General features: G+C 49.8%; 10 protein-coding genes across 10 annotated transcripts; 5 read left to right on the plus strand and 5 right to left on the minus strand.

The window, feature by feature from the left end:
* Positions 1-579: 579 nt before the first annotated feature.
* LACBIDRAFT_316985 (uncharacterized protein) lies at positions 580-2,158 on the plus strand (the record flags this gene model as incomplete). The annotated part of the gene is made up of 8 exons (XM_001878683.1): positions 580-1,156; positions 1,206-1,307; positions 1,357-1,503; positions 1,552-1,587; positions 1,639-1,706; positions 1,761-1,877; positions 1,930-1,987; positions 2,040-2,158. The coding sequence occupies 8 exons, from the start codon at positions 580-582 to the stop codon at positions 2,156-2,158; spliced, it is 1,224 nt and encodes a 407-aa protein (XP_001878718.1).
* A 1,151-nt stretch (positions 2,159-3,309) lies between these two features.
* On the plus strand, positions 3,310-4,928 carry LACBIDRAFT_316986 (uncharacterized protein; the record flags this gene model as incomplete). The annotated part of the gene is made up of 6 exons (XM_001878684.1): positions 3,310-3,435; positions 3,479-3,620; positions 3,684-4,035; positions 4,093-4,262; positions 4,318-4,841; positions 4,896-4,928. 6 exons carry the CDS (start codon positions 3,310-3,312, stop codon positions 4,926-4,928), a joined length of 1,347 nt encoding a protein of 448 aa, XP_001878719.1.
* LACBIDRAFT_316987 (uncharacterized protein) lies at positions 4,904-5,784 on the minus strand (the record flags this gene model as incomplete). Its single annotated transcript, XM_001878925.1, has 3 exons — positions 4,904-4,961; positions 5,084-5,363; positions 5,463-5,784. 2 exons carry the CDS (start codon positions 5,782-5,784, stop codon positions 5,128-5,130), a joined length of 558 nt encoding a protein of 185 aa, XP_001878960.1. The 3' UTR covers positions 4,904-4,961; positions 5,084-5,127.
* Positions 5,785-7,070: 1,286 nt separating this feature from the next.
* SDG16201 (histone methyltransferase) lies at positions 7,071-7,615 on the minus strand (the record flags this gene model as incomplete). Its single annotated transcript, XM_001878926.1, has 3 exons — positions 7,071-7,147; positions 7,198-7,319; positions 7,380-7,615. Coding segments are annotated over 3 exons (435 nt in total), but the record flags the coding sequence as incomplete, so codon positions are not given.
* A 3,115-nt stretch (positions 7,616-10,730) lies between these two features.
* On the plus strand, positions 10,731-12,045 carry LACBIDRAFT_325189 (uncharacterized protein; the record flags this gene model as incomplete). The annotated part of the gene is made up of 5 exons (XM_001878685.1): positions 10,731-10,744; positions 10,770-11,032; positions 11,117-11,179; positions 11,591-11,671; positions 11,696-12,045. 5 exons carry the CDS (start codon positions 10,731-10,733, stop codon positions 12,043-12,045), a joined length of 771 nt encoding a protein of 256 aa, XP_001878720.1.
* A 663-nt stretch (positions 12,046-12,708) lies between these two features.
* On the minus strand, positions 12,709-13,704 carry LACBIDRAFT_325190 (uncharacterized protein; the record flags this gene model as incomplete). The annotated part of the gene is made up of 1 exon (XM_001878927.1): positions 12,709-13,704. The coding sequence occupies one exon, from the start codon at positions 13,702-13,704 to the stop codon at positions 12,709-12,711; it is 996 nt and encodes a 331-aa protein (XP_001878962.1).
* Positions 13,705-14,991: 1,287 nt separating this feature from the next.
* Positions 14,992-15,249, minus strand: LACBIDRAFT_316989 (uncharacterized protein; the record flags this gene model as incomplete). The annotated part of the gene is made up of 1 exon (XM_001878928.1): positions 14,992-15,249. One exon carries the CDS (start codon positions 15,247-15,249, stop codon positions 14,992-14,994), a length of 258 nt encoding a protein of 85 aa, XP_001878963.1.
* A 908-nt stretch (positions 15,250-16,157) lies between these two features.
* Positions 16,158-17,908, plus strand: LACBIDRAFT_316990 (uncharacterized protein; the record flags this gene model as incomplete). The annotated part of the gene is made up of 7 exons (XM_001878686.1): positions 16,158-16,601; positions 16,657-16,786; positions 16,846-17,035; positions 17,102-17,269; positions 17,328-17,682; positions 17,750-17,777; positions 17,835-17,908. The coding sequence occupies 7 exons, from the start codon at positions 16,158-16,160 to the stop codon at positions 17,906-17,908; spliced, it is 1,389 nt and encodes a 462-aa protein (XP_001878721.1).
* A 1,250-nt stretch (positions 17,909-19,158) lies between these two features.
* On the plus strand, positions 19,159-21,761 carry LACBIDRAFT_325192 (uncharacterized protein; the record flags this gene model as incomplete). The annotated part of the gene is made up of 5 exons (XM_001878687.1): positions 19,159-19,386; positions 19,444-19,757; positions 19,815-21,205; positions 21,362-21,444; positions 21,723-21,761. 5 exons carry the CDS (start codon positions 19,159-19,161, stop codon positions 21,759-21,761), a joined length of 2,055 nt encoding a protein of 684 aa, XP_001878722.1.
* A 263-nt stretch (positions 21,762-22,024) lies between these two features.
* LACBIDRAFT_293553 (uncharacterized protein) lies at positions 22,025-23,639 on the minus strand. Its single transcript, XM_001878929.1, has 5 exons — positions 23,582-23,639; positions 23,418-23,526; positions 22,836-23,358; positions 22,429-22,778; positions 22,025-22,380 (listed from the first exon to the last, which is right to left on the minus strand). The coding sequence occupies exons 3-5, from the start codon at positions 23,269-23,271 to the stop codon at positions 22,144-22,146; spliced, it is 1,023 nt and encodes a 340-aa protein (XP_001878964.1). The 5' UTR covers positions 23,272-23,358; positions 23,418-23,526; positions 23,582-23,639; the 3' UTR covers positions 22,025-22,143.
* Between the last annotated feature and the right edge of the window lie 123 nt (positions 23,640-23,762).

Here is a 23,762-nt window from a genome sequence, read left to right on the forward strand (position 1 = left end):
TTCCAAGGTGAGGTTTCCTGACGTAATTGGCGGTGACTGGCTGCTCTTTTTTGCTCCTTTGTTTCTACATGTGTCGATCGAAGTTTGATTGAGTTTTGACAATTTGTGCACAGATATCACACCTGTTGATCCTCATTTGGAACCTGTAATTCTTTGACTTCAACTATTTTAATATAGGAATTCGCATTGAGGTTGTGTCGCCGACCTGATGACAATGAGAAAGGTCGGGATTCGGGGTTGTGTTGACTGCACATCTAAGCGGCACATGCGTGTGAGAAACCGAGAAATTTTGGTGATTTTAGCCGGGTTACTCTTTCTTCTTGGGGATGAAGCCTGCTTAGGCGTTACCAGGGCTCTCAACATGCGGATGTCTAAATGCCCAAGAATCAAGATCAATCTTGAATCGACGAATCGATCCACCATTAAGCGAGATTCAGAGATTGGCTCCGCGAATCTAAACCCACCCCTCAATGCCGAAGTGAAGAACCATTTAATGACCTTGCTCTTGTTTGTAGTCTTGCCACCATCTATAATTGCTGCTTGTCCTCGAAGACGCTACCTTCCCCTCCCCATTCCGACATGTCTACTCCTGACGACCTACCATGGCCAGAACTAGGCAATGTTTCTCGTGGAGCCACTCGAGGCAATCAGGGTCAGAAGGGCGTCCTTGGCCCAGCAGACAGAGAGGGTCGATGCATCTTGCAACTTCGAGTACAACCTGGGGTATTGGCGGTACGATTAAACCGTCTGGCGAGCGATTGGTATCGTACGCTTGACAACGAGGTTAACCGCGCACTCAAGTTGACGAAAACGTTTTGGAGGAAGGCCCGCAGACGACAGGATTACGACGCTCGCGCAGATCAGGACCATATGGAATTACATGAGTGGCTTCAGCAGTTGAAGGACAAGACTATGGCGCATCTCGAGCTCCTCATGCAGAAAGGGGATATCCAGGGACCACCATACGCCATGCCCGACGATATCGAGCTCACATTCCTTCGAAAATTTATTGAGCGTCAGGCAGCTGGCATTCCACACAATCCTCGCTTACGAAATTCAGAAAACGGACAATTTATCTACACTCAGCGTGAACAGGAGTCCTTCTCACCTGAGCCTCCCGATCAAGGCTTCGTCGATCAAAATCATCGGGGTATGGGTCCGTCCGAAAGTCGTCAATTAAAAATACAAACCTGACAATCATGCAGTTAACTCTGACCTTATCTCGGACGACTCTCACCTTTCTCGAATGTCCGACTCTCCATCATTATTCAGCCCAGAAGCTCTAGCCGCTGAAGCTAGTTCATCGAGTTTGATTATTTTTACAAGTTCGCAAGACCATTACTGACACACCTATAGAACAGACTCTTCAAGCTTCCCGCATGTCCCTTCTAAGAGCCCAAAAAGACACACAGGACGCTTTCATGAGATACACGTCTTGCCTCGACATCGAAAGACAGGCAAGGAAGGCGGTGGGGGCAGCCGAAAAACGTCGCGATGACATCAGTGAGCTCTCACAAATATCGCCGGTCGCTCATTAATCGCCCATCACAGTGACAGTTTTGCTCGCCAGAAGTCAAATGTCTAACGGTACAACCCTTTCTTTCGGCCGTCATGCTTTGTGACCGACACTTATTACAGGGACGACGTCAAGAAAATCCTCCGTTTCAGGGGATGACCATCATAGTCCGGGGAGGTATCCGATAGAGGTGAAGCCCTGCATTTTTGATACTACTCTCAGACCCAACCACGTCATTTTCTAGGATCTTAGACACCAAACGGTTGACCCATTCATGAACTCCCGAGTGACACAAAAGCCAATGGATTGGCCAACAGCGGATGATCAAAGTCTCTATACCAGCGACACCGTACATCTGGAGGTGAGGATAGATTTTTGACTACTTAATCCCGTGTGCTCAAATGGTAAAAAAGGACGCAAGGAACAGAAAGCATTCACGGACGTGGGATCAGGCAGGACAAAGCTTACAAGGTATATCTGCGTTTTTGATGAACTCCGTATCTGCTAACAGTTTCATCTCTAGATCCGTATGCTTGTGAGGTAGCCAGGATGCCTTCGCATATTTCCAATGCATACCGAACTAATATTCCGGATGACAGGACATGTCAGGTCTTCCTCCGAGGAAGCGTCTTCATCAGATGATGCCTACTAGTTTTGATGTTATGAACGGCGCAACCCTCACACAAAATACCATGGGCTCTCTACAGCCATGACTTCCTAGTACATATTACTTCAAGTTACCTCGTGCCAGACATCACTGTGCCTCGATACCTTCTTCCTTTCCTTTCTTTCTGGAGCTAATTTATTCATCTACAATACTGAGTCCTGACTCGGATGGATCGTCGATTCACTGTGGCATAAATAGTTTACTACGAAATAGATAATTTCTCGACGCACACTACCCCTGGCGATTCCGAGTCCCGAAGTTGGGAGCACCCTCGGGTGATAGGAAAAAGCGGAAATATTGCTACATCGGTGCTACGTCAATTCTACTACGCCGTCGTCATTCAAGCGATTGCTTATACTATCACGGAGTCAGAAAGACTACAGCTATAGAAAATAATTCCAGGCCTTCTACTTGAGCTATAAATAGGTTGCTCGCTGTCCTCACCGCGCGCAGCCAATCTTTTTCATTGTCATAAAATACATGGCGGCTCGAGACAACCGTACGGTGAGACGGGGATAATTATGCGCTTGAGCCGAAGGCTGGATGGGCCCGATTTTAATAGTAGTACTACTGTAAGGCAGAGTGAAGTCAAAAAGACGGCGGATTTTTTTGGCGGGATTTGGCAGACAAGAAACGACTCGAGCTAAGTTTTGAGGACCTCCAAATATTGTATGGATCAACCACAAGACTGTGTAACCATGGTGTTTTCCGTAGATTACTCATGCATGGTTGCCGTCCAATTGCCATCCCGTACTACAACATCCTACTTGCCTAAAGCGAACCTCTAGTGACGAGCATGGCTGGCCATTTTTATCTGTTTGTTATTTTATCTTGCGCAAGCGAGGCCTTGTAGAGCTATAGAAGTGCTGGGCCGAGACAGGAACGGTCAGTCGATCCCTACTTAATTTGGTTGACAAGATCTGCTTCCACATTCGGTCGCCGTTTTTATCAAGGCATCAAAGACAACCAAGCCGCTGCATATGGTCGTGAATTAATTTGTGACCCCCCAGAATTTTTTGTGGTGGTTGGCATGCCACGGGTGGCCGCAATAAATTAATTGTGTTCCCTTTGACCATGGAGAAAGTTTGTGGCAGCGGGCCACCAACATACGCTCGATCAAGCAAGGATGAACCACCATTGTTTTGGGCTTTTTTTGTGGCTTGACGCTTTGCCCTCAGTATATAAAGGCCCAAAGGTTTCTGAGCTTCTTCAACTCGCTATCTCTATTTTTGCCTTCTCGCGTGTCGTCCACGTGCGATAATTCCCCTCATTCCTGTCTTTGTGCTCTCGCTCAGCAACATATAATGGCCTCCACTGTCATTTCGCGCTCCTCAAACATACCGCGTTGCGCGCCCGTTCCTTCACATACCGTATACCCGCAAACCTCTACAGCATCTAGCGTCAACGTCCTGCAGGCAGGATATCCAGCAACTGAAAGTCAGTTTCTTTCTTTCTTCTCTAGCTTCTTAAAGGCTGCGTTGACTGAAACTTTGTGTTCAGGACCAGATTGCGTTTTAATTTACTTACATGGCTACTGTTCGTACGGGGAGTCGTGTAGGTTCGCCCACCCTCCCGGTTACGAGCGCGGAGTCCCTTCAGGCGCGACGGTACCCGTCGTGCCCTACGCACCACTTGGGCCAGTATATTTCCCCATTTCCACATCTAACCCCGACGTGAGGAACTTGGGTGCCACCTCGGCGGGCACATGTCATGGCTCCTCAGTCGTCTCCCTGCCTGCTAAGCCATTGGAAGAATCGACGAAGACGGAGGCCAACCTCGCACACAAGACCGCACCTTGCAGACACTATGCAAGAAACGGGGGGTGGTGTCCTGTGGGAGAGGAATGCAAATTGTGAGTAGTCCATGGCGGTTTCCTTCACCATGATCGACAATTTAACGTCGACTTCAGCATCCATGATTTCGCATTTCCACCTCGCGAAGACGCGTCTGTGAGTTCGAAGGTTGGCAGTCCCCAGCGCAAAAAATCTAGACATTGCTGGGCGTTCGTCCAGGGTAGATGCCGTTCCAGTTCCAACGGGTGCGAATACTTCCATCCGGAGGCCGCTCTCGTTCCAAGTTGTAAGTCTGTTTTTTATAAGCAATGCACACTACCTTATTGACCGACTCGCGCTAGACTTTAAATACACGCCTTGCGCCGCAGGAAAGACTTGCTCCAATTGGAACAACTGCCCCTTCAAGCACCTGTCGACTCAACCCGCCGACGCACCAAATAACAGGGTTGCATACTTTCCCATTAACGTCCAAGGCCTTGCCCCACTAGAAGAAGAGCCTGCCTCAGTTGAGGATTCGACTACCGAGTTTACCACACATCCCACCGCACCTACGGGCCCAGGGCACCTCAATACTGCGTGGCAGTTCCCAACTACCGTGACCAATGCGAGCACGGTCAACAGCAACAAAAATAATAATATGACTGGGAATCGCAAGGGCAATGGTAATAAGGCACGGCATCGCCGTACTATCACACTTGATGACCGCAAGGTATCTTGCGCTCCTCTCATTCCGGGAGAAGCACGCGGACATGCACGCCGACGCAGCATCGTCTGCACCACCGGGGAAGTGTGGGTCCACGATTTTCCCGCTTCACAGTTGCGAGCGCGAAATTCTTTTGACGAGAGCATGGTTTCTGGACCCCTGGTAAGGTTCAATTATTAACCTAGCTAAATCGATGCTGACGAAATCCTTGGCTAGATGGGTGGTCGTCGAAACCTCGCAGGCATCTGACGGAGCCCTGGTACGATTCTAACTCGCCACGACCTTTCAAAGAATTGAAAACTTAATTAAGCGACCTCCTGAGGGTATATCACTAGCGACTGACCTTTATCCGATGATCTGTATTAAAAGCTGATATTATAATAAATCACCAATGACGCAAATGGTTGGATCTCACCGTGCATAAGCATCGATTACAGTCGTAACGTAGTCAGCCTGCAAGATCAGGAACAAAAAAGCAGGTGATCGTGATAAGCAGTGCAATCGTAAGGCTCATGATGAGCAGATAAATGATCGTCTCTGCCAACACGCGTAGATATCGTGTCAGAAAGCGCGTGGTTGTTTGAGTTGGCCGTCGAAGCGCCAGGGTCCGAAGGTCACCCTCAAATTTTAGGAAGGGAGGGCTTCCCGTGACAGACGCTTCGTAAGGACAACGGGGATTAAGGGCTTAAGCTCGATTCGTTTCATATTAGAGCTGACAGCGGGAGATGAGGGGGGTAATAATGTGATAGACCAATCAAGGGTGCAAGTAAACTGAACGTATGCCTTGTTTGATATCGTATGGCGCGATAATAGTAGTCGGAGTGACGAACATTAGCTTTCGCTGCGTGTCCAAGGTAAGTAGCAAATATGGCTGGCACCAAGGATGATAAGACGCCACTGATGCTAGCTTTCTAAGCCACAGTGCTTTCTGATCTCGATCTGGCCCACATATGTAGTGCGGGGATGGATAAACGGCGACGCTGTCCATTCGGAGTTCAGAGTGGGGGAGCAGTAAATGAATTGGCAGGGTGAAGGGGTCAGAAGCATACGAAAGCGCTGATAGATATATCGGCGGACGTAGTTGACCCAGAGGATCCGGTGACATCTTGTGCATGGCGTAACAGAATTGTTGGAGGGTTGTAAGAATGGTGTGCAACAGTGAAAAAATTGGCCAATCACGTGGTCACTTGATTCACTTGAAGCTTGCAGCTTGAGCGCGAGCATATGTGTCGATTGGGCGCAAAAGGTTTGCGGGAGGCACGCTCCATTGCGCGTCTGACGACATGCCCTGATCTCCGGAAACTAACTCGGCGGGTCCCGCAGGTTGCGGAATTGCTTCCCTAGCCTGTCAAGGACGAATTATTCCAAGACCAATTTCATTCCTTGCGGAATAGGATCTGTGGTAACCAAGTTTTCTGGAGGGGACGGCCTTGAACCAGCGCACTCATGGAGGAAGTCGATGACAGAAACCACCTGCATTCCTAATTGAGGGCCATTACAACCTGCACTGTCGTGCGTTGTAAAGACAATGTCATGAGCGTCAATCAATGGATGCTCTTTTCCAGACCTTACTGCGATTGATGGCGCTGAGGTGTGGACACTTTGATCTTTGATGCTGTCCAAAAAAATGGTGTCACTAGTTAGCTGTCTACCAACTTGTCTTGATGTTTACTAAAGAAGAAGAAGTCAATGTCCCATGGCTTAGTTGGTTACGGCGTCCGACTGTTATATGTCTCAACAAAACAATTACATCGGAAGATCGAGAGTTCGAGTCTCTCTGGGACAGACAACTTTTGAAGATTTATTTTCCGTCTACAAGTGTCGTCTCTGAGACAGATACTATGGATAAATATTTTCCCCTGATCAACCGCGAATGAATAATATCAGCTAAAAGCGTGTGCGTACATGCAAGACCAGTTAGTCGTATCATGTTCACGGCGTGGGCATCTCGCCAAGGGGAACGCGGTAACCTTGGTGGATGAAACCACTCAAGCGTTCGTATCTTTCTCATCCATCGCGACAGTACGCCAAATATCCGCGAAAATATCCCCTTTTTTCTCCCTTTTGCCGGTACAGATGCTTGTTTTTTATTCATGCTTGGTTGTAGAGTGGAGTGGAAATGAGACATGTACATTTTGGGATTGCTACAATATGTTTGCATTTATTGTCCAACAGCCCCGTGGAGGACATCAATGATTCCCTTGAAGAAATAACGAAAAGAAGGAATGGAAAATAAGTAAAACTGAAGAAAGCAGATGAAGGTCTCAAACACGGGGATGAACATTTAAACGATACATAGCTCGATGTGCAGCGTGCAGGAAAAGAATGGGATGTAGGACAGCAGGGTATAAATCAGAAAAAGGTGGGATGAGATGTAGAATTATAAAGAATCTAGTTCAGGAAGCCGCGGCACTTGACAGAGCCGCAGAGACATAGAATTTTGTCTTGCTCGAATGGGAAATGATAATCTGATTGTGTCAATTAGGGGTGCAGGGTCAAGAGGACAAAGGAGACGCACCATAAGTAATTTCGTCGCCCAACTCTATATCCTGTTTTGCGTAAATGACAATTTTCTTTTCCCCACTAATCGTAATGATCTTAGCGGTGCAATTGGGATCACAAGAATGGTTGATAAGTCGACTGTCACAAGTCATAAATCATCAAAACAAGGAAGAGCAAAGAGAGAGCAAGCCAACGTACCCAAGATTCCCTTTCTTCGTTGCATCCACCACCAAATCCTCATCAATACGGAAGAGGTAACTGCTTCCGATACCCTGGCGCTCATACGTCTTCTCCCGCTTCTCAGCGACCTGCGCCCGAATAACCTCTCCAACATACTCAATCACCATCTCCCCCTTGGAAATCTTCTCCATTGCGTACAAACCCCAGTCATGGATGGGCGAACGAGCAAACCGAAGATGCTTCTTCCTCGTCTGCAACTGGTTGAACTTGAACGTGAGTTCATTGGCAGCCGACTCTCCTTTAGAAAGCGCCACTGCCCGCTGCACCTGGTTGATCTCTTCCAATCCTTGGGCTCGTCGACGAGCATTGGCACGATTGGATCGTGAAGAAGTGACGTGTTGCGATTGGGGGTCCTCTGCAGGGCCAGGAAGCTCAACTTGACTGGTGTTTGTGCGCGACTGGTATTGTGCGACGTAGGCTGCCTTTTCCGCGTGAGTGATCTTGTAAAAGCCTTCCGTTCGAGCAGAGCCAGTGACGTGCTTCCTGAAGGGAACGGCAGTGGCTGAGGGCGGAGGTGGTTCCGGCACGTCCACAGTAGGAAGCTTGTAGCCTGATAGTGCAAGCTTGACGAAGAATATGTCTTCATCATCCTCACAAAGACCCAAGCCCACAGGATCTGGCGGAGGAGTGGGTTGGGGGGTTGGGACTCGAGGCCGACGTTTGGATACCGGTGGTGGCGAAGGAGAACGAGAAGGAGATAAAGACGAGTCGAATGCATCAGTGATCTGAACATCTGTCACAGAAGGAACGTCAAAGTCGGCAGGTTGTACGACATCGTCCACAATCTCTTTCTTCTGCAGGAACTTCTTCTTCAAAGCCTTCTTGCCCTTGACCTCGACAGCAACCTCCTTCCTCTGCTTCTTCCTCATTGGCTGCTCCTCTTCCTCCTCTTCGTCCCGGGCCTCAGAGGTAAGCCTCTTCCGCCTCACCTCCTCAATCCGGACCGTATCAGCCTCATCCTCCTCTTCCGACTCCGCCTCCAACTCCTCCACCACTTTTTTCGCAACCTTTTTCACGTCCTTTTTCCTCTTTTTCTTCGGTCTCTCCTCCACTTCCTCCTGCTCCTCCACTTCCTTCACTTCCACCGCCTCCTGAACAACTTCCTTCGGCTTCGCCTTCTTGAAGGACAACCCCTTCAAGCCTCGCTTCTCAAGCGGTTTCTGCTCCATCAACGCCTGTGTACGATGACTCCTCTCCTCCAGCATCACCCTCCTCAACTCAGGCATGACGATCCTGTCGGTGATGTCTTTAGCGAGCAAGGCACGCAGCTCGTCAATGATCATCTTCTGCGCCTGTTCCACCATCTCTTCATCCGTCCAGCGTTTTTCAATCACACCAGCCGAGGCAGAGGTTGGGGGAGGGCACACAGTGAGCGTGACACTTTGATGTCCTAGGGTCTTCCTCTCGAGAACAGCAACTGTACGTCGAGCAGTGGTGGATTTAGAGAACGTCACGTAAAATCCTGTATGATCACGCAGGACCTTCAAAAAAAAAGCCACAGGTCGTCACCAGAGAAAATTTATATAGCATAACTAAACGCACCTTATCCAGATCATGTTCAAAGTCTTGAAAAAACGTCCTCACTTCCTCATCCTTAATATTACGCAGCATCCCTACCTCAACCTTGACATGATCATGCCCATTCTCCTTCAAAGCATTCATCAACACCGCCCTCTCCTTCTCCTTCTCCGCCCTTTCCTTCTCTTTATCCACCTCAGATTTGTGTTCATACGACGACCGCAACGCAGACTTACGCACAGGTGACAGAGATGGGGACGGAGAACGCATAGGTGAAGGATGATAGTGATTAAAGCTATTCGCATGATACCTTGACCTCTGCGAGATCGAGTAGGACTTGAGCCGGCCCCGCTCACGATCACGATCGCGTTCATGGTCATCTTGACGCGGAGATCCATCTCGGTCTCTTTGATCCCTGTAATCTCTCGACCTGTCTCGATCCCGATCTCGCGGTGCCATAGGCATGGCCTGTAATCGGGCTCGAATCAGTGATTGGGGGATTGGGGGCGGGGGTGCGGGGGCTAGAGGCTTTGCAGGAAGCTGGGGGTTTAAAGCTGCTCCAGGTTTAGGAGGGATAACGCCATTCGGAAGAGGCCCAGCAGGCGGATGGCTGGATGGGGCACCAACGTGAGGGCTGCTCCCGCTCGTAGACGCGGCAATGGTCGGGTTTGCTGGCAGAGAATGATGTGGCGGCAGTCTTGGGACGCCTCCTCGATTATGAAGAGGTGTACTTACAGACGGGGTCTGTGGCGTTCCCACCTTCGCAGGGCCACCGTTACCACCACTCGTAGCAGCCGCAGCTGGAGGAACAACCCCATTGACAGTCGGAGTCGGTGCTTGCAGCGACGGCAATCCTTTATCCCTGCGCCTTTTTTCTTCCCGTTCCCTCTTCTTCCTCTCATCCAGCTCCTTTAACACCGCTTTCATCTTGAGCCCCTCCCCATCCAGTACGGCTTTCCATTCCTCAACTTCTCCAGGTTTGGATATCCCTTGCAAGCCGCCCTTGCGCCCATTCTCCTTCTCCGCACACTTCTTTGCCTCATCGTGTGTCGCAAATCTAACTAACACAATCCCCAGTGCACTCCCATTCTCCTTGTCAATTTGGGGTTCATAGGACTGCAGCGGACCGTATTGACTGAACCTTTGCTTTAAAAGATGGTTTGGTGTCAGGGGTGAGATGTTCATGACCAGGACGGAGGTTGCTGGGGGAGGACCTGTCGAATTAGCGTCATGCTACCATTTCAGAAGATGCAATGTATCAGCAGTATTTCTTGATGCATAATCAAACGGACTCACCTCGTACTTGAGCTCTATCAACTCAGTCCTCATAGACCTCATAGTAGGCAACTTCTTGAAACCCTTCTCCCTCCTTGGATCACGAACAATAACCTCTTCCTCCCTCATACCATCACCATCCCCTTCAGCTGGACCAATAACCTCACCCTCCATTCGGTAGAGCACTTCCTTTCCCTTTCCTTTCCCGCGAACCCTCTCTAGTATCACCGCCTCACTTGCATGCTTTTTCACATGTTCGATCAGTTGGCGGTAGTGTGACGGTGGCTTCGTGTTTGAGTGGTGGGAGGAAGAGGAAGAAGAGGTTAGAGTGTCAACAGCCGGATCGTACAGGACTTTAAACTGCCTATGATTGGGACAATCAGATCGCGGCGCCGGCCATGGGGGAAGAGGGGGTAACGAGTACAGCTTTGGTTCAAGCTCCGTTAGGGTCTGAGGTTTTTGCGGCTCCTTTGGTAAAGGTGTTTGTCGATGCCTGGGAACTGGGGACGCAACACGATGGGAGAATATGGGTAAGTGAGGCAGGGGTTCGTCCAGTGGGGTGGGCGGTCGTGGGGGATTTATCAAGAGTGGTGGCGAGGATGAAGGCGGTGGCGGAGACTTATGGGATATCTTAGCCCGGGATGGTAGATGCGGCGAAAAGGGTAGTGAAGGTGATTTTGACCGAGGAGAAGAAGGAGATCGTGATGGTGGTAGCGGTGGTGGTGAAGAAGCTGGAGGCAGCGGTGGTGGAGGTGGTTGTGGCGGTGATGAGGTCGGGGGTGGAGGAGGAGGAGGTTGTGTTGGAGGTTCTGATTTAGGTTCAGGTGGTGGTTGTGATGCAATAAATATTTCAGGACTTGTTGAAGGGGGCGGAGGGGCAGGCGGAGGTTCGTAGTTTGGAGGTGGAGGTGGTGGTGGAGGAGGCTCATTTAACAGCGTAGCACGATCACGACGCGGCTGCAAGGGTATGTGCAGAGATGGGCGGTCTTTGGGGAGAGCTGTCGATCTGGAGACAGCATTGGGTGTCATTGGTATAGAAATGGCAGCTCTGCTTCCGCTCCCACTTCCAGAGGCAATTCCGTTAGTCCCGTTAGTCGCGGCTTCTTGCCAACCATTGGGCTGCGAGGGTGCGGATTGCCAGGCCTAGATGAAGTTGAAAGGAGAAGAACGAGAAATGAGCGATCGGAACATTAATGATGGATGAAAAAAAATCATTACTCCTGTGTTCGACCATGAGGACACCGTGTCGGCTTTTTTCCCTTTAATCGATATTGGATGCCTGTTGCTCTGGAGCGCGTGAGACCCGAGGCCATTTGGTGTACTTGGGCCAGCGATATTTGAGTACCCATTTGTTGGATGATTCTTGGGGCCTGCAGGGGGCAACTTTGCAAAGGCGCTATCTCTTAATATACGTGGACCAGTTGGTATTGGTTTAGGAGCAGCCGATTGTTGCGACAGTGATGTGGCAGAATGTCTGTGAGGCTGCTGTTGTTGTGGCGGGGGCTGGTTGATCGCAGGAGTTGCCAAAGGCGAAGCAGCCGGCAACGAGCTCAACAAGGCTCTGGGACCCTTCGGAGGGGCCTTGCCTGACATTGAGCGCGCCCCAGACGGCCGTTACGGCAAGAAAAAAGGCAAAAGGATGAGGAGATGGGGGATTGAGCAAGGAAGGTCTGGCGCGCGTGGCAACACAGGTCGTCGCCAAACAATGCCAGACACTCCTCCTCGCTGCCCACCACCATCTCTCTCCGATATACTCAGTATAGCACGTTACATGGGAGGCCACTGGAGCGCTGACGGAAGCGAGGGTGATGCCAATGTAAACCGCGCTTAATGTGAATTGTCGTATCTACTCAGGCTATCACTTTACGTTGGCAACAAGCAGCGACAAACCCTTCGGAAAACATGGCAACGACGAATATAAGGGGGGGGTGATGAGGGAGGAACCAAGGAAAGTTTGAAGCAGAGTCCGCAACCGACCCAACTTGTTGACTCGTTGGGAGTCATTGAAAGTTTGGGTTACCAACTCACCAAAGGCAACATCTATCATCTTCAAGATTAACCAAATACTCCATCGAAAGCGTTGGGGGATCTGCAGGCGCCACCTGCAGAGCTACACGTTGCTCATCGATCCGCGAGAGCATCAAACTGTGTGCCTTGGTCATCGCGAAGCTTCGCAGACATACATCGCCCACGACGGTGACAACACCGTTTAAATTGCCACCATTTACTCCAAACCCATAGTGCGAGCACATTGTAGGGCTTCCCCAAGATGCGAGCAGTCGAGTCATGCGCTTCAACTCAAGTTGGATAAGAATGGGAGCAGGACAAACTCATCTTCCAACATGAAGTGCACGACCCAAAAACGTTTGAACATCCGGTGCTAAGAAACGGGAAGACCGTTCGATCGAGGGCCCATAACAGACAAAGATGGTGATGCAATATATAATGATCTACCTACACAAGATCCCCCTTTGCCCAGAAAGATATACAAGCACTACAACGTCCGCAAAGCATGAAGGACCTCTTCATAACCATCCACAACCCATCTCCGACCTCCCTTCTCAAAGACCCATTTCTTCCTATATCGATTCCTACGGGAAGTCTGGACAACCCTCCCATTCGATAAGATCCACGAGTAATCCGCTTGCTCGCCCTCTTCCTCACCCTCATGTTCCTGAGATACCACATCCTCAAACTCTTCCTCATCCTCACTCGTCTCCGCAGAATTGGCCCCATGTCCATGTGCAGAACGGCAGTGGTTGATTATAGAGGAATAACCCCCGTGGTCAGCCGACGAACCTAAAAGGGACATCGACCTCGAGTGGCCTGCACCGAGCTGGGGAGTGTCGCCACGATCAACCAAAAGGTCAACCACGCTCTCTCCTAAATGTCGTCGCAATTTAGCAACGCGTCTCCGCTGAGCCGTCGTCGGGGAAGGAACTTCTGGGGGAACACCACTATCCGCATAGGCCCATACCGAATCCAGCTTCGGTGGAAAAAAGGAGGGTAAAGTCGACTTGCACCCATCCTCAAAATTTTCGTCAAAAGGCGAGGTAAAATAAACGGGGCACGGTGACGGGGGGTCACAAGCTAAGAAGGACTCCTTGCCATCAGAGGACGGTACAGGCGACAGCGGGGGCAGCGGAGGAAGTGGACGTGGGGAAAGTTGTGTTTGCGATTGGTGAACAACCGGTTTATCCCAAAACGTCGGAGGGGCTGAACGCGGTGCTGGTAAATGTGCAGCGGCAGATGGGTGTGGGATCGCGGGGAGTGGGCGAACGAAGGGCCGTCCACCAGATATCGAATGCAGAGAACTTCGGTCGGACTCGAAGCTCGTGCGGCAGATAGGTCTGGAAGACAGCAGGGGTGAATCTTGCCACGATAGAAAATTTAGTTGTGCGTCTTGGAGAGCTTTGACCATCTCTGCGGTTGGCTTCCCGGCGATGCCTTGTTGCTGCAGCATAGCTTGATTTTGAACCGTTGGTATCATGGTGGAGGGTATTTTTCTTGAAAAGCGCTGCTTGCGGTTTTCAAAAGTGGGGTTGATATATTATATACGAGAATCTTCAATGTGAAGATGTTGGCACGTTTTCTACGCGGGTTGTTGTGCGGAGTCCATGGGTCAAGCAATGTTACAATTCACATGCTTCTGCTGGCCAGGGTTTCAACGAGGATTCGCCTCAGCTGAATATTTAATATTATAGTTGCAGGAAGAAGACCAAACCGCAATATTTAGATTGCGAGACACAGAAAATCCCAGGGGGACATTCGACGTTTTGCTTGATATTTGGATGGCAGTTCGACGAACTGACTGACAAAAATTTTCAAAGCGAAGAACAATGCTGCCGTCGTCACCTTGGTATCCGGCTCCCCGCATACACGAGGTATTGTAGGAGATCAATCGATCAACCTCTGCGGCGTGAGGTAAATCATGGGGCGCGTTAGCAATCACCTTTACATAAGCCCACTCTTGATAAATTGATCAAGGATAATGAAGAAAAATATACATACTGCAGGCTCCTAGGTGCATTCTCACTGCTACGCATGAAGCTGAGAAGAGTTGAGAGGGAACTTGCACGAAAGGTCAAGCCAGGCACTCATGTTTTTATATTCAAATTGCCCATGCGCTCTTCCCCGTCAGGTACCAGAGCAGTTACTTCCCCGATTTCTATTTATATCTCTAGCAAACATCATCCGTTTTAAGTTTCGAGAACAAGCCTACGCAGACATACATATCTGAATCGAACTACACGTACGCAAAGGTCCACAGATTTCCGCGGATTGTCATCAATATTTTTCGGGTATGGGAAGCGGTCTGCGCACACGTCAATGAAAAGCCAAAAAGTCAAATCATAGACTTGGAAAGTGGCAAATCTGTAATGTAGGCTAGAAAATTATTATTTGAGGACGAAAAGCATAGAGTTAGAAGGAATAAATTCACCGAAAGGTTTGCTGGTCAGGAAGAATAGATAATTTTATAACGCCACGGTTGCCAGTGATTTGAGGAGCTGTCGGAATAAATGGACCAGGCAAGCCAACCGCGTTAGAGCGCAATAGAGCTTTCCGGCTTTTCGTTTGACAGACTTTCAACCGCACCCGTTAATTTGAGGTCGGCGTCTTTGCAATACATTTATTGAGCCAGTTAAATCCAAGAACAGTAAACGAAAGCATCTGTCGAGATGGATGACCGTCCGGGAAAGACACATCACTGAAATTTGCGAGGTACGGTACGCTGACAGTCTCAATTTTGGTAGAATTCACACTGATAGCGTGATCTTCAAAAGGTCTTCTCGACGTCCGTAGGACCAGCAAGGTTGCCCAAGCGCTGAGAGAAACTCGTCCCAGATATCCTATAACTCGTAAATACCGAATTTATACGCACGCCATGCTCCAGGTAATTCCCAGACACGGTACCCGCGATTATAACCGATATACCCCTAGGGATCCTGATCTTTGATGAGGAGGACCCTCGCGCCCGCGAGCCGCTGCCAATTGAAGCCTGTGTTTGGCGCAATGAAGACGCCTCGAATTCCATTTTGTTGTTGGAGGCTGATGACGGGCCCGGGGAGGATATTTTGCCAAACGTCGGAGCAAGTGGGGAAATAGCCTAACGAGAGGCACGCATCTGACACAGTGGGTCGTTTTGTGCAGTCAGAGGATTAACTCGCTTGGGTGGCCATCGAGTAAAATCGTACACGGCCTCCTTGAAATCATGGTCCGTTTACCAGAGGAAATAAAATTCAACAAGGTTGCGGGTAGAGTTGGACAGCCACGGACCTGGACTGTCGTGCTGCTTAGCTTGGAAAGCGTTGCGCGAATATCGTTCGTCGATTCTCGAAATGGTGGCGGGTATTTCAGGTACAGAATTCGAACGTAACCGTATCAAATACGCGAGTCATGTTCGTCAGGACATTCTGGCGAAGGGTCTAGTTGGATGGGTTGAACGACTTTAAGCAGGAAAGAGCGTCAGATGTTTAGCCAGCAATCTTAACTCACGGGTTGCTTGGAGGTGGGACAGCATTAGATCTTGGAACTGTACATGGTGGGGGTTCATCGTGGGTGACAAAATTCCCCTTCATATGGGTTGAGAATCAGAAGAGGTCCCGCAACAAGCCTGGATGATTTCCCGGCGAAAAACAAGCAGTTGTTGTTGATGGTGGACAGATGATGGATGGTAGTTTTCCACGAAGGTGACGCCCAATTGACGCCAAACGCTCCTCCACTCCCCGACGTCCACAGTCTCCATTGCCAATACATAGGTGCTGACTCCTGAGCGGCGGGTTGACAATTTAAATGGTGAAGCTTAAAGATTGACGCGATGGAGCACGTGAATTGATCACTACCGCGTCGGTTCTCATCTTCTCCGAGGACGTTCATATTCATATAGTACTTATAAGATATCCACAGTCACCCAATACCCCACTGACAGCGCCGCCGCCCAAGATGCAGTTACAATCATCATACCCAAGACCACCCCCTCACACACGGACACCCATGCAAGTCCGTACACCCCTACCCGTCTACCCACCCCCTGAGCCCCTCTCACTCCCTTTACCCTCCCTTCCCTCTCCACCCCGGAATCCAGCATTCAACGCCCCATTCACACTGAGCACGCACATCTTCCCCGCGTCGTACCTCCGCACAAGCCGGTACGTCGACATTCCCGCCGCCCCCCCAGAATCAGCGAGTAAAGCCGAGAGACACGCGTTCCTGCTCAAAACGCGTGCGGAGCTCAGGGAAATGAGGGGGTCGACGTGGACGGATGGGTATCCTCGCGTTTTGTGGAATTGCGTGAACCGTTATGTGCGGAATGATTTGAACTTGAAGGCGGGGAGTTCGACTGGGTTGACACTTTTTTTTGCGCATGCGAATGGCTTCCCGAAGGAGGTGCGTGTGCTCTGTAAGATAACGATTGAATGTGCTTGATGCCTTGTTTGAACAGATGTGGGAATCTGTACTTGCGGTTCTACTCTCGTCCCCTGCAGGTCAAATTATTGACGAGGTATGGGCATGGGAGTCTGTGCAGCACGGTGACGCGGCCCTAATCAATGCAGGAAACCTCTCTGCAGTCTGTGCGTGTTCTTCTCGTTTCTGAATTACGCCCCTCACCATCCTAATTGATTGTATATAGTCGACTGGCAAGATAACGCAAGGGATATCATAAACTTCATGCTCAACTTCCTTCCAGCCGCCCCTTCAACCACACCCCTCCCAACCCACCTAGCACGTCTACCCCACGCCGAAGCAGAACTCCGCAAACTAAACGGCTTCGCACATCGTACATTCATAGCCGTAGGGCACTCTTACGGCGGATGCACCTCGTAACTGTTTTCCCCCGTCTTCCAAGTTCCAAAGTAAATATTCACCCACCAAATCTACCCACCCAGAACCCTCGCAGCACAAATGTTTCCCAAGCTTTTCTCGGCCCTCGTCCTCGTCGACCCCGTGATCGTCAAACCACCCAGCACGGAACAAGAATACGCAGAGGGTACCCAAGCGCGGACTGATAACCTCATCCTCGGCGCACTCATGAGGCGAGATACATGGTCATCAAGGCATGCACCTCTCCTCTCCGCCTTTCCTATCAACTCACCTCTTCCTTCCACACAACAGAGAAGAGGCCCTATCAACATTCCTCAAAAACCCCTTCTTCCGCGCCTGGGATCCAACCTCTTTAGAGCTCTACGTCACCTGCGGAACATACCTCACTGGCACCCAATCAAACGGCACCCAACAGGCAAAGCTAAAAATGTCAGGTATGCAGGAAGCCATCGTCTTTTCGGAGACACACACCGAATTTGAGGTGTATGACCGTCTTCCGGCGTTGGATGAGAGGATAAAGTTGAGGTGGGTTGTTCCTGGTAGGGAAGATGCGCCTGAATTTGGGCCGAAGGGGTCGACGAGGAGGAGGGTTTGGGTTAGGCCTGGGAATTCGACGAATCTTAGGATTGAGGGTGCTGGGCATTTGGTATGTTTTTTTTTTCGCGCTTCGTTTGTGTTGGGGTGATGTATTGATTTTTGGGGGGGTTATGTAGATACCGCAGGAGAAACCTAAGCTACTTGGTGGGTTTCTTTCTTTCTTTAGATGTTTACAGCTAACGCTAATTTTTTCTTTCGTAGCGAACGACCTACGTGATTTTATTCTGCAACATTATTCGCCGGTCAAGCCATTAACGATGGGGGCTATGTTGTAATATAACGTTCTACCTACTGTTCTTGGTGCTTTTTGGTTCTTGAATGTGTGTTGGGATTACGGCTGGCGTATAAAGTAGTGAAGAAGTAGGATATATGAGCGACAGCCTGTGGCGGCTCAGGATCTTCAATGAGCAATTGAAATTCAGTCGTCCTTGCCCTTTGCACACGACACCTATAAATAGAATATCGCGTCAAGTTAAATTTAACTCTTGATTGCCAGTGATACTTTGCTACTTAACGGGGCGACAGGAGCCCTCCGCCATCTTGAATTAGCAAGCATGACCGTTCTCAATTTTTTGTTATCGGCCTGAACTATCCCCAGAAGTTCAGTATCGTCGCTGGCCACGCTGTCAACGTTATTATGCTTACACTTCTATGTCCTTGCGCTGCTGCGCATACTCAGCGCTCATGATCAACCCGTCGGCTAGAAGTAGGCCTGGGCTGACGCGGCTTTCAATTTTCGGGACTGTGCACGTAGAAATTTACCCCGAGTCTGCCGAACGGTAATCCATCTATCCGTCTTCCTTTTGAATTCCTCGTTGGTGGCCCTTGGGCATGTCGCTAGTAGCGACGTGCTCCTGCGTTGCATCTGAGCCATGCAACTGCGATTCATAAGACACCTTTCGATTTCTCTTGCGAGGTCGAGTTTTGGACGCGGAGCGCTCGGAAAACTTGGGGTCGTCGGGGAACAGTCACTGATCTAGCGGCGTTATTAAGCCCAGTTCTTCAAGTATTCAACTTGTCAACAACTGTTTCTCGAGATAGAAAACATCTGAGGTTTACGACACCATGTGGTTGTAAATGATGTTTGTGCTGTTGGCTGATGATTCACAGTCCATCGACTGGAATCCACCGGTGACAACTATCCGCCTGGGTTTCTTCCCACTCTGCTGGTATCAAAAGCAGTCTTGAGATGTTGATAATTGTGAGGCATTGCCACTCACACGACTGGCATGACTGCATGGTGTATTGTCTTGTCGATGTTGTTAACGTTCAGCGCTCATCAAGCCGTGGGGTGAATAAAGAAAAACCGTGAAGATTTAGTGAGCTCGTTCACTATAGCAACAGGCTATAAGCGCGCAGTCGACATTGTTAATTGGATGAGTGGTGTGTAGTGAGCGTGTCATTTGTGCAATCAAATCGGGAATTTGTCCTGCATCCATTCCCAGCGCTTGCTTTTGCTCGGACCTTGTTTTGACCGTTGTCTCTCACAGTCCTCACCATTCCACTCGACGATTTTTTTTGATACATGTCTCTTCTACGACCCAATAATGAGCGACACGACGCTAACATGCCACTTGACACGAACCCCCGACGACCCCTCGGTGTCGTCGGCCGCAAACCATTCACCATCGCACTACTACTGGCCTCCGCGCTGGGTCGTGCATCCGCCAGCCCAGTGCACAACGACATCTCTCCGCGTAACCTCGGAAATTCTTCCTCAGCACCACCCTCGTCATTCAATATGGCCATTTGGGTACGCGCTCTGTCATTATTCCACTTTCGTTTCCGACTTACTAGGTGGCGTAATTAGATACCCGTTATCGTTGTCGTGGTGTTCTTGATCGGTTTTATAATTCTCTCTTGGAAAGGTGGGGTCTTTAGCAAGCTTTCAGCTTGTCTGTCGCGCCGGAGAAGGGCGGGACCTGCAACTCTTGGAGGAGCTAGAGAGCTGACGGCGGAACAATTGGTTGGGGCTATCAATAATAACGGAGCCACTACCGTGGTGGGAAATGCTGGGAGAACACGGAGATCCAGGAGGCCACGACGCACCCCCTCTCAGATTTCGACAACCTCGTTGCCTGCGTACAACAAGGAGCCTGGAGAGGAGGAGCTAGTTATCTTTCGGTGAGTAATCCTTTCTTTTGTCTGTCTTCCTTTTCCTGAATGTACACCTTTCTTCAGTGGTCGGGACGCAGAGGATGTCACGATGCCAGCGGCCGTTGTCATGTCTGCGGTAGACGAAGACGGTGAAGGAGATAGTTTGAACTCTGGAGATCACTCTCAAGTATCAAGATACTCTCCAATGCCTACAACCCCTAACAACATGCCGCTGCTTCAGGGGGACGAGTCTGGCGACCTCTCTCTTCAAAGTCTCAACTCTGGAACCGCAGCAAACACTGACGCACAAGAAAACAGCTCACTGCCCGATCCGCGTGGTGAGGCTCCGCCGTACTTTGAAGTTGTCGACCAGCCAGAGGGGCCCAGGCGAGAAGTGACGATGATGACTGAGTCACCCGTTGCCCTTGAAGCACCTCCTCTTTCTTCCCCCAGCTCCCCAGAACAACGTCCTCAACGGCATTCAACCTTCCGTAATTTCCTAAACCGCATGTCCGTCGCCAGCACCTCGCACCACTCGCACACACGCGTAGGCTCTGACAACTCCATCACCTCTTCAAGCTTCTCGCACGGCACACGAGAAGGAGGAACAAGCCGTGCCTCTCACCGCCCAACACCCTCCGGATCAAGCTCCCACCTCACCTCATCCATGTTCCGCACCCTCTCCCGACAGCGATCTACAAACACCCTCGCCTCCAACCGCCTAAACTCCCCCTCCACCATCTCCCTCAACTCCATCTCCGCGCCGCTCACGCACACCCTCAGCCGTACGGAATTCACGTACCCGAAAGCCGGCCCAACTCCCGAACAACTCAAGGTCATCTCGTCGCGAGATTCGTTTGCTAGGTTCGCTGTCCCGTATGGGCCGGATGCTATTGCGTTTGCGTCGTCTTCGAGGCAGGACTTGAGTTATCCGCCCCCGGACTTTGATTCTGCTGCTTCGGACACCCAATTGCCGAGGTCGGCGGGCCCGTCGAGGCTTAGAGCCTCGAGTAATGCTGCTGAATTGTTGCAGCATCAAGAGGAAGAGGCGGATAGTCCAGAGGAAGAGCAGGGTCAGGGCGAAAGCCTAGCTCAAGAGTCGAGTGCATCATCGTCCTCTTCGCCTGCTGCGACGTTACCCGCGCCCGCAGACTCATCAGTTCCTCAATCTGCCCCTTCCTCCTCCTCATTATTGGAACCACAACCCATTACAAAAAGTGACTCCATCTCCAAAGCATCCATCAAATCAGCTTTATCCCCCTTATCAATACCTCTCCCACCCACCATCAAAGGAACCTCCACATCCACAGCTTCTTCTTCCTCCTTCGCTACCGTATCAGAGTTCGGCCAACTCACTACCTCGACGGCACCCGTCCGCTCAGAGTCCCGCGCGAGCAATTACTCGTATCAGTCGTATGCGACTGCGGCGGAGTCGATGGGAGCGTCGACACCACGACGGAATGCTGCTGCGGGTGGTGCGTCTGAGCCGACGACGCCCAAGCATGAGATGGAGGCGTCGGATTCGACAGTGGTGATGACGCCCGTAGTTATTAGATCTGGGAGTGTGAGATCTACAAGGTAGTACCTAGCGTGGTCGACCCCATGACGAAATGCGGCTGGGGCGTCTGGAGGCGTCGAATTCGATGGTGATGATGACGCCCCTACGCACGAGCTCTGTTGCTGGATCTGGGAGCGTCAGATCTACACGGTAGTGGTACGTTAAAACGACAATCTAATAACGGATTCTTGGAAAGTTCAGTTTCAATCTTTGTTGCCTTCTTTTTAGATAAAAACTCCCCTGGAGCCCTTTTCCCTTTTTTTTTTTTGCATCGCATATACTTTTTAGCTTCATTGAACGCACATTGCAGCATGCTTTTTTTTTGATTCTTTTGTTCTAAATTTTTTTGTTTGATTCTCATCACAAATTCTTTAAACATGCACTGAACAAATTTTCTCTTCGATTACACCTAGTTTTACTTACCATCTACATAGACCCGACGAGATCGCATTCTTATGATTCCGTTTTGGTGATTTTGGGACGATGACTTGGAACTAGGGTGCTATTCTTGGATTGACCCCTCCTGATCCGCACAGGCTCAAAGGCTCAGATTATCTATGTATCCGAAGAAATTCAAACTTGGCATTAACAGCTTTGATTTGACTCAAAGAAAAAACACCTCCAAATCTCCAAATTTACACTACTGGGTGATGAAAGGCGATTTTTGGGGGACAACTCCTGCTTTGCTCAGCGGCGCTTCCGCTTACGGCCGTTCTTCTCTTTATCTGGCTGCAAGGAAATCGAAAAATACCAACATTTTTTGGACTCGTATCTATCCCATGCAGCGTGTGGCCCACACCTACATGTCTTGCAGATAGGAATCATATTGGGGAGACTGTGGCTAACTTAGGCGTGCTATCCTCCGCCAAGCCACCAATCTGGACCCTCCTCTCTTGCCCGCAATTTCCATTCGCAAAGTCTTCCATTCTGCTCAGCATACATCATGTCACCGTCCGGATCGAATAAAACATTGCTACGCTCTGGGGGCGTGCGCAGTATTGGAGCCAATTTGAAGTCGAGTGTCTCTTCGATTTCAAACGATGTTGAGTCAATGAGGCGAATACGGATAGCATCAAAAGTAAAGTGCTGATGCTGGTTCATTCAACATGAAGAAAATAACGTCCAGCGAAGTTGACTTACTTCCGTGATTGCCAAAACTTCTCTTCCAAGAGTTCCACTACTAAATTTCAAAGAATACACGTCATGGACGTCAGGATTGGGCTTTTTTACCATCAAGGGAATTTTATTTCGAACATCCCAAACAGACACTGTGCCATCCTTTGCAGCGACAGCAAACTTCGACCCATCGGCAGAAAATGCAGGTGGAACAGACGGAATGTGGAATTTTGGTGTAGTGAAGGGAATTGGCAGCTGGGTAACCAAATCGAATCCAGCATCAGCTGAGCTGAAATGTAACATCGCAATCACTTCCTTGTCAAGAAGTCTCACACCAAAAATCCGCCCATCAGGAGAACATGCAAAGTTGGCACCTTCTCAGGAGTGTTAGCTCGGAGTAGACTAATATTTCCAACAGATTTATGACAAACCCGGGTCTTTCCCCAAATTCTGGAAGTGAAGTAGCCCAGCCTCATGGATCATTGCAAGTAGCTTCATCTGGCCCATGCAGTTCTTGTCAAATGTATTGCCCAAAATATCCGTCGGCCATCTCAACGGCATTAATAATTCATCGAGATCTGGTTTATCCGAATCCCTGCGGTAGGTCCACAGAGCAGGGCCAAGACGGTAGTGACAGATTTCGTGAATTGAAAGTTCGAGATGTGCAGGCCTTTCCGAGTTGCTATGTTCCTCCGAGTCGCTACACTCTTCCGAGCCACTAAACTCTCCCGAGTCGCTACGCTCTTCCGAGTGACTAAACTCTTCCGAGTCGCTGCGCTCTTCCCAGTCGCTACACTCTTCCGAGACGCTACGCTCTACCAAGCGGCCATATTGAGGCAAGTTCGTTCGGGGCCCGTCTAGTCTCATGAGTAGGACTCGATTGGTTTCAATTGGAATGAGCTTGAAAAATAGTAGTTCATATGAGGCCACGCTTTTGTCGCTAAGAATTCGTGGCTAGAGGTACATTACTCAGCTCGTCATTTTCAAGTTCTTTGGGTAGCATGGAAGTATACCTCGTGCTTACTAAAGCGATGAATATTGCGCTCAAATAGCGTGTTTCCTCGACTATAGTAAATGATTCCTTTTCGAAAGGGACATTGGAGGTTTCTGACAGGTGGATAGCTACAAAGTCGACTTGTGATGAACTCTTGGAGATCTGAATGAAAAAAATTCTCACCAATAGTTATCAAGATCTGTTATCCTGAGTGTCCTTGACTTGAGGAATGTTGAATCGCACTCGCCCATCGATAAGAGCAAAGGCAGGGGGTCTGGTCCAAAACGAGCACAACAACCAAGCTGATCATGAGAGTCGGGAGAGCAGGTAGCTATACTTACTAAGCGTGATGAAAAGGTAACGT

Source organism: Laccaria bicolor, genomic scaffold (genome assembly GCF_000143565.1).
Source record: "Laccaria bicolor S238N-H82 LACBIscaffold_7 genomic scaffold, whole genome shotgun sequence".
NCBI classification, from domain to species: domain Eukaryota; kingdom Fungi; phylum Basidiomycota; class Agaricomycetes; order Agaricales; family Hydnangiaceae; genus Laccaria; species Laccaria bicolor.